General features: G+C 58.6%; 1 protein-coding gene across 1 annotated transcript; it reads left to right on the top strand.

The window, feature by feature from the left end:
* Positions 1-334: 334 nt before the first annotated feature.
* On the top strand, positions 335-6,525 carry LHX3 (LIM homeobox 3). The gene is made up of 6 exons (XM_058818392.1): positions 335-439; positions 2,947-3,118; positions 3,293-3,495; positions 3,634-3,785; positions 3,875-4,046; positions 6,107-6,525. The coding sequence occupies exons 1-6, from the start codon at positions 370-372 to the stop codon at positions 6,523-6,525; spliced, it is 1,188 nt and encodes a 395-aa protein (XP_058674375.1). The 5' UTR covers positions 335-369.
* The last annotated feature ends 2,212 nt before the right edge of the window (positions 6,526-8,737 follow it).

Below are 8,737 nucleotides of genomic sequence, written 5' to 3'. Positions count from 1 at the left end.
GGGGACAAACGAAATCAGGGCTCGGGGGCGGCCGGCGGGCAGCGGGGCCCGGGCGGGGGCTCCCCCACCCCCTACGTGAGGGGTCCCGAGGCCGCTTTGCCCCCGAAGGCGGCGGCTGCAGCCCGAACCCACGCGTCGGGGGCGGCCACGCGTGGGACGGCGGGCCCAGCGCTCCCTCGGCCGCTTTTGTGATGCTAAAGAGGCCGGCGCTGAACCGCGGCCCAGCTGCGGCCCGGTGCCGCCCCCGGCCCGCCCCCCGCGCCCCCCCCGCTCCGCCCAGCCCCGCGCCGCTCCCTGCGCCCCTCCGCGCCGCTCCGCCACTCCTCCGCAGCCACCCGCGCGCTTCGGACGGCGCCCACGGAGGCCGCGATGCTGCTGGAGCGGGTCCGCGCCGGTTCCGAGAAGGCAGCGGAGCTCTGCCCCTTCCCGCGGAGCCCAGGTGAGGGGGGCGCGCAGATCCCCGCGTCCCCCCGCGGAGGCAGCGGCGGCTGCTCTGGGAGCCCCGGGCCCGGCCGTGCTCCGTCTGCGTCCCGGGGGCACCGTCGGGGCCGGGTCGGGGCTGGCTGCGGGGAAGGGCCGCCCGACGGCATCGGGGGATCCGTCCCGCCCGTCCCGGTCCGTCCCGCGCTCTCTCTCTCCTGCCTCGTCCCCGGTATCAGAGCCCCCCTCGCTGCCGGCCCCGCCGCTGCTCCAGGTCCCCGTCGATCCCGGGGAAAAGCGGCGCTCACGGGAGCCCAGCCCGGCCCGGCGGAGCGGCGGCTCCTGCCCCGGGTCCCGCTCAACGAGGACAGGGACGGAACGGGGACTCCCCGCTGCCCGACGGTTCCCTCCAGCTGCGGGGACTCCCCGCGCCCCCCTGCCCGGCTCCCACGCGGCTTTTCCCCACTTTTAGAAAAACTCCGTTTATTCTGCTTTTAAACGTTTTTTCGTCCCGTTGAACGAACGGGACCAGCCCTGGCGGGGCGGGGAGAACCGGGCTGCGCTCCCCCGGCATGGCCGGGGCTCCGGGGCTCGACGGGGAAGCCCGAGCTCGGTTCGGGGCAGCGGAGCGGGGCTGTCCTGGTTCTCGCCAAAATCGAAAGCTGTCGATGTGGCTTAAAAAAAAACAACAAATCAACGACGAACCGGGACGGGGGCCCCGCCGGTGTGCGGGCACAGAGGTGTCACCGTGAGCGGGACCGACAGCACGGCCCGGCAGCCTCTGTGAACGGCTCTGTGCCCTCGGTCCTACCCCGGTTCGCTTTCCGTGGCTGTCCCCGTGGGCTCTCCGCGGTGCGCACAGCGCGGCAGCTGCGCCTCTGACCCGGCAACCGGGAGCTGCTCGAGCTCCCCGGGGATAGAGAGACGCCGCCGAAATCGAGCCCCCGGGGGAACGAAGGACGCGCAAATTCCGTTTTCCCACAGGACACGGCGCTCGTTCACGGTCCCGCGGTCCTGGGCTCCGTCGGGGCCCGGGAGGCGGCGGGAAGGGCTCGGCGGGGCTTACCGTGGCCGAGCGCCGGTCCCGGGGGATTCGCCCCGCCGTGGGGGCCGAACCGCGGGGTGCTTTGCCCGGACCGGGGGCACATCCCGGGGTTGGCGGCTCACAACGAGCTCGGGGCAGCGGCCGGCGCTGCGACCCCCGCCCGCCGCCGGCCCCGTCGGGTTCGTTACCGGGGCCCCGGAGCCGCGTCCCGCCCGCCGGGCGCAGCCGGGAAGGGGCGGCGGGAGGGGATGCGCGGCCGGCCCCGGGGGCGGGGGGGATTAAATACAGCGCGCCGGCCGCGATGCCCTCCCTGCCCGGCGCTTCGGAGCGGCACCGGCGGCGAGGCCCGGCGTCTAAAAATAACCCGCTCTAGCGAGTTAAATCCCCGGCGGGGCGGGGGCGGCAGCGCCCGGAGCGGGGCACGGCAGCCGCGGGTTTGGGGGCCCCGGCGGGGGCAGAGCGGCGGTTCCCGGTGGCGGGTACGGGGCTGGGGCCGGCGGAGCCCCGCGGGAGATGCGCCAGAGCCCGCGGCCCGCCTGAGGGAGCGGAGCTGCCGCGGATCGCCATGCAGCGTAAGAGCCGCGGACCGGGCTGGACCGGGACATTGCCGGGCCGTGCCGTGCTACCGTGCCCGCTGCCGGAGCTCCGTCCTGGCCGGGGCCGCTGCCTTCAGCGCTGCCGCTGTTGGGGTTGTTTGTTTGGACGCGGTGAATTGTTCAGGATAACGATTATCGCCTCCACCTCTTACCCCTGTGCACGGCGATCCAGCTTCTATATCTACATAGAATTATCTTTACATAGAAATACTCTCGTGTCCGTACCCATCTGTTCCTGTACAGTGGTGTCATACATCTCTCTGCCTCTATTTACACCGATATATCTGTATTTATGTACCTCATACCCATATTTCCACTTACTTATCTCTATCTATACCTATATACTGAAATCTATATATTTATGTCTATATATCTGAACATTTCGTTCTCTATCTGCTGTATCTGTTTATTTTTATATCTCTATTTCTCCATATCTGTATCTTTTTTTGGTGTAATCTCTGTTGGTATCTAGAGGGGGACGGGACAAGACTGCTGCATTTTTATTTTCAGTGCAATTCTTTTAATTTTTGGTAATTCTTTCCCCACTCCATTCGGGTTGCCCGCAGGTGAATTTTGGAAGTTTAGGAAAAAGAAAAAGAGCCTGGGATAATTACAGATTTGCCGGCGGCTCGCTCGGGGGGTTAATTCCGTTTCCATCACTTCCCTTCTTGTTTATCCCGGTTCTCTCGGGCGCTTCTCCCGGAGTGTGCTCGGCCCGGGCGTTCGCTGCTCTCCACGACGCCGCGATAACGAATTTGAACGAATAATGGTTTTTCTCGTGCTGTTCCTCGGGCTGCCCCCGGGGCTGCGGGCCGGGCCGGGCCGGTCGGGGAGGCGGAGGGACCAGCGGGGCCATCGGGGCTGACGGGGGCTCCCTCCCCGCAGAGATCCCGCTGTGCGCCGGCTGCAACCAGCACATCGTGGACAGGTTCATCCTCAAGGTCCTGGACCGGCACTGGCACAGCAAGTGCCTGAAATGCTCCGACTGCCAGACGCAGCTGGCCGAGAAGTGCTTCAGCCGCGGGGACGGCGTCTACTGCAAGGAGGATTTCTTCAAGTGCGTGGGAAGGGCCGGGGGGCGGCCGGGCCGGGCTGGGGGCACAGCCGGGCGCGTTTGGGGTTCAGCACCGGGACAGCGGCACCGGGAGCAGCACCGCGGACAGCGCCGGGGCCGGCGGGGACCGAGCCCGGCTCCCCCGGCTCAGCGGCGCCGCTTGTCCCCCATGCTCAGGCGCTTCGGGACGAAGTGTGCCGCCTGCCAGCAGGGCATCCCCCCGACCCAGGTGGTTCGCCGGGCACAGGACTTCGTTTACCACCTGCACTGCTTCGCCTGCATCGTCTGCAAGCGGCAGCTGGCCACCGGCGACGAGTTCTACCTCATGGAGGACAGCAGGCTGGTCTGCAAGGCGGACTACGAGACGGCCAAGCAGAGAGGTACCCCTCGCCCCGTCCCTTGCACCCCCGAGGGCGGCCCGGGGCGCTCCTGCCCTCCGGGACAGGCTCTCACAGCGGGCGGGAGGGTGCTGGGAGGGTCCAGTGTAACTTCACCCCTAACTCGCCCCGTGCCGGCAGAGGCTGAGTCTACGGCCAAGAGGCCCCGCACCACCATCACGGCCAAGCAGCTGGAGACCCTCAAAAACGCGTATAACAACTCTCCCAAGCCGGCGCGGCACGTCCGGGAGCAGCTCTCGTCGGAGACGGGGCTGGACATGCGGGTGGTGCAGGTGAGAGCGGGGCACGGGCGGGCCGGGCCGGGGCGGCGGGCGGGGAGCGGCCCCGCAGGCCCGGAGCTCCCCGCGGGCCCCGCTCGCAGGTCTGGTTCCAGAACCGCCGGGCCAAGGAGAAAAGGCTGAAGAAGGACGCGGGGAGGCAGCGCTGGGGGCAGTACTTCAGGAACATGAAGCGATCCCGGGGGACATCCAAGTCCGACAAGGACAGCATCCAGGAGGAGGGGCCCGACAGCGACGCCGAGGTTTCCTTCACAGGTCGGTGCCCGCAGCCCCGGCCGGGCTTTGCCCGGGCTGTGCCCTCCCCGCAAAGCTGCTGCCGTGCCCCGGCTGCTTCCACCCCTCGGGGCCGCGGTCGGAATTTGCGGCAGTAAAACAGAGGGTGAAACAGCGGGAGAGGGGGGAAAGGGGCAGAGACGAGGATTCCCCGTGGGGCAGAACCGGAGCCGGGGCAACGAGGGGCGGCCGGGCCGGAGAGCGGCGGGGGAGGCTCCGCTCCTCCTCTGACCGGGCCCGGGGGCTCCGCTCCTCCTCTGACCGGGCCCGGGGGCTCCGCTCCTCCTCTGACCGGGCCCGGGGGCTCCGCTCCTCCTCTGACCGGGCCCGGGGGCTCCGCTCCTCCTCTGACCGGGCCCGGGGGCTCCGCTCCTCCTCTGACCGGGCCCGGGGGCTCCGCTCCTCCTCTGACCGGGCCCGGGGGCTCCGCTCTGCCTCTGACCGGGCCCGGGGGCTCCGCTCTGCCTCTGACCGGGCCCGGGGGCTCCGCTCCTCCTCTGACCGGGCCCGGGGGCTCCGCTCCTCCTCTGACCGGGCCCGGGGGCTCCGCTCTGCCTCTGACCGGGCCCGGGGGCTCCGCTCTGCCTCTGACCGGGCCCGGGGGCTCCGCTCCTCCTCTGACCGGGCCCGGAGGCTCCGCTCTGCCTCTGACCGGGCCCGGAGGCTCCGCTCCTCCTCTGACCGGGCCCGGAGGCTCCGCTCCTCCTCTGACCGGGCCCCAAAGCTGCGGCAGGACCAGGGAGAGCTCCCCGGGCAGCGTTGTGGTGTCAGAGCCGCTGCTCAGACATGGTTTTCCAAGGGATTCTTGAAATAGAAAATCGGGAAGCCCAGAACCACAGAATGTGTCTGTGGGAAAATTAGTGCGTTTTTTGGTTTTTTGGGGTTTTTTTTTTGGGTGGTTTTTTTGTTGTCTTTTTTTTTTTTTTTTTTTTTTTTTTTTTTAGTCTTATTTAGGGATGCTTTTATTTGCGCTTATTGCTTTTATTTGCTTTTATTTTTTAGTTGCTCACTAGAACTCTTCAGTCCTGTGGGAGCTGTTCCTGTGCTGCAAAAAGCAAATTGGTGCATGTTAGGCAGCTTCTGCAGCAGTGTCCCCTTTTTTGGGGCTGCGATTTCTGGTGACAAGCCCAGGACAGCGCCCCAGGCTGGGTTACATTTGCAGGAACCTGTTCTACACAATCCCAGCTCCATCCCAAATTTTTGTATCGTTTTTAGGAATGGGAGAGAAACTGAAATGCAAACCTCTGTAAATATCTACACAGACTGTGTATTTATAAACACACGCTTTTTCATCTCAGCTCCTCTCCTGTGCTCCTAAAAACTGTTTGATTTTCAGTCTGTTTATGCACACTGTGTATCAGCTCATTAAATATGAATAGTCCATAAATAATAACTAAAAAATGTCAAACAATTATTGAGAGCTCGATGCCACAAACAGGTTTGTATCCCCGGCAACAGAGCAGCTCTCACTGTCCGTAAAGCCCCTAACAAATACAAACAATTTTTGCTGGGAACTTTAAAAATATTGTTCGTTTTTCAGGAGTGTTTTTAAGCCACAAAAATACATTCTGTGTTCCTGTGTTCCAGGTTTCATTAGCCTGTTTCTGAGCAGACAAATATCTTAATTTAATATCTTTTTTCCTGAGTAATGGGGAATGTATCTTGCATTTATCTGGTTCAGGTAGCTCCTAAAAGTGATAACAAAATTCAAGAAAAATCTCAAAATTGAAACAAAACAAAAGGTGGAAGACATTCACTTAGCCTTTAAAGAATTATTTTTAAATCACAGTCTTATATTTTAATATGTACTTTTCATGCATATTTTTAAAATCCTAGACATATTAGATGTTTGTACTCAGAAAAAAATTTAATTCCATGGCTGCCTATGAAGACTTATCAACAAGGATGGGAATAATAAGGACTTACAAGATGAAGAGCGTGACTGCTCAGCTCCCATCCTTTTAATCTATTTATACCAGGTTCTGCAGGAGTTCCTGGGTGCCCAGTGCTCCTCCAGTAAATCCAGTCCCTTTCCCTTGCAGATGAGCCCTCCATGTCGGAAATGAGCCATTCCAACGGGATTTACAGCGCGCTGAGCGAAGCCTCGCCGGCGCTGGGGCGGCAGGCGGGCACCAACGGGAGCTTTGCCCTGGAGCACGGCGCCATCCCGGCCCCGGAGCCGTTCCACGAGCTGCGCTCCAGCAGCCCCTACGGCATCCCCCCGTCCCCCGCGGCCCTGCAGGCCCTGCCAGGCCACCAGCCCTTAATCTCCAGCCTGGTGTACCCCGACAGCGGCCTGGCCATCATGGGACAGAGCGGAGCAGGGGTGCCCCAGCCCATGAGGGTCCTGGCCGGGAATGGACCGAGCTCCGACCTCTCCACGGGCAGCAGCGGCGGGTACCCCGATTTCCCGGCCAGCCCGGCCTCCTGGCTCGATGAGGTCGACCACGCTCAGTTTTGATACAGGGGCCAACCCCGGGCAGTGGGAAGGGAAAGGACTCGGTGCTGTGAAATGTCACCTGCTCTTGGAAAGGACAGAGGGACGGCCGTGAGTGCCGTGACACGGAGGGAGCAGAGGGGATTTCGGAGATGAGCCTGGCATGATGGTGATGATGATGATGATGATGGACAAAGGCCCTGGCACTGCAGCCATTGGCACCCAGAGCGTCCCAACCAAACTGAATCTCGTGTCTTTACCAAACACCAGGACTTGTGCTTTACAGATTTGATATGAGGTATTTTGCGTTTTGTTGTCGGTGCATTCTCCAAAGCGAGGACTTGCTCCGTCACCCATCCACACCAAAACATTTTTAAGGGAAAATAAAATCCTCATCCACGGTGAAAGGTGTGACAATGTCTATATTTCTATAGGAGAAATGTTCATAGTGAATCACTTCAGAAATCCATGGTAGGAAACTTCTCTGTTCTTCCAACAGATTTTTTAAAAGCGCACCAATGCGGTATGTTTTGTTTTATTTGAATTTACATTATCTTTTCTAAAACAAAATGCTCTTTAATATGCCAATCATTTATCAACAGCCCTTTTCCTTTGTAAAATGAAAATCATATGTTAATTCTGCTTCTCCCCTTTTTAATTTGTAGCTTGCTAGGTTGACTCTTCCGTATAAGCATTAAACCGTGAATAGATGTATTTATTACCAAGTAATTCCACGTTCATCACGAGGTCAAGAGGTGAATTTTCTTGACCCAGGGACACCGGTGGTGGATCTGGGTTGTGGATCTTATGCTTTTCCTTGAAATTTCTTTGTATCAGTTTTACTGCAAAGTGTCTCAAAAATCACCCTGATGTCTTGTTGCCAAAAACCTTCTCGGGGGGCCGGGTTTAAAATGAGCCCTTCCCCAGGCACTGCTGGAGTGAGCAGCCCCTTCCCTGGGGACAGGTCCCTGCTCCAGGCATTTGTGTATTTCCACAGATATTGTGCAAGCTGATTGTGAGGAAAGGCAAGACAGTGTGTATATTGTTATCTGTAAAAATTATGGAATTAACTGTAGATTATGTGGATGTCCAGTGTCTTTTATTTATATTCTCGCTCTCTCTCTGATGATCAAATACTTCAAGGTTACAAATAAATTTGTCAGCTAAACTTTACATAGTCTTTTGCTAAATTCACATCAATATCAGTGAATAAAAAACCTGAAAAACTAAAAACACTTAAAACTTGATGCCATGATTGAACAAAGTGTTGAAATATTCCCTTCCAACAGAGGAGCAAACCCACTGATATAGAAATGCTTTGGAACAAAAAAAAATGAGGACATGGGAGGTAGCAGTCCTTGGGAGATCTGAACAGGATTGCTCTGGCTTTGATCATATTTTTGATGGGATATTGTTCTTTTTCAGCATTTGTGGCAAAGCTGATGGCCGATGGAAATAGAGTCTGATGCTGGCTGTCTGCAGAAAGTTGTGAACGTGAAACACAGATATGGAAATATTTCGATCAGAAAGAAAGGGAAAAATTCCTAAGGGAGTCAGTTTGACCAAACACATATATATATATGTATATGTGTATTTACACACAAATATATATCCAGACAAGCAGACACATCCACGTGTCTGGGGTCACACTGCTGGGGGCACAGTGCAGGCTGTGCTGAGCTCTCTGGTTCGAGGATCTGAGGACAGACACTTTTTAACACACGTGGGCTCTGAGGTCCTCGCTGCCCTGGGAATTCAGGGAATATTTGCACTGATATTTTCCACTGATATGCCCTTGGAGGCCGCCAGTGCCTGGCACAGCCCCTGTGCCCCGGGGCACACCTGGAACATCCCAGATTTTATTCCTCACCTTTTCTAAAGGACTCGTGGCACTGCTGGGTGGTTTGGGGGCTGTGCTGCCCATGATGCCCATCGCCCCCTCCTGCCTTTCCCTCCAGGTTCTGCTCTCAGGGAGCACAAGGAGCCTGCCCAAAGCAGAGCGGGTCCATGGGCACGGCTTTAGGGAAGAATTGCTCACCCAATAGAGAAATTCCCTTTTTCTCTCCAGGAGATTCATTCTGAGAGCCATAGCAGGGACAGGAGAAATCTCAAAAAAAATTTGTTTCCTTCAGTTGTGAGCACCTGAGTCCAGAGCTGGGCTTGGCAGCTTTTCCTTCCTTCTCCAGAAGTGAATAATAAAGAGACAACTGTTGCTGCCTGTAGTTACATCACAGGG

Source organism: Ammospiza caudacuta, chromosome 21 (genome assembly GCF_027887145.1).
Source record: "Ammospiza caudacuta isolate bAmmCau1 chromosome 21, bAmmCau1.pri, whole genome shotgun sequence".
In the NCBI taxonomy this organism is placed as follows: Eukaryota; Metazoa; Chordata; class Aves; order Passeriformes; family Passerellidae; genus Ammospiza; species Ammospiza caudacuta.
This window is presented reverse-complemented; position numbering and strand designations above follow the sequence as displayed.

Coding starts and splice junctions, on each gene's coding strand:
- LHX3 (XM_058818392.1), top strand. CDS start 370: ATGCTGCTGGAGCGGGTCCGCGCCGGTTCCGAGAAGGCAGCGGAGCTC. Junction 3,496..3,633: donor CGAGACGGCCAAGCAGAGAG/GTACCCCTCGCC, acceptor CCGTGCCGGCAG/AGGCTGAGTCTACGGCCAAG. Junction 4,047..6,106: donor CGCCGAGGTTTCCTTCACAG/GTCGGTGCCCGC, acceptor TTTCCCTTGCAG/ATGAGCCCTCCATGTCGGAA.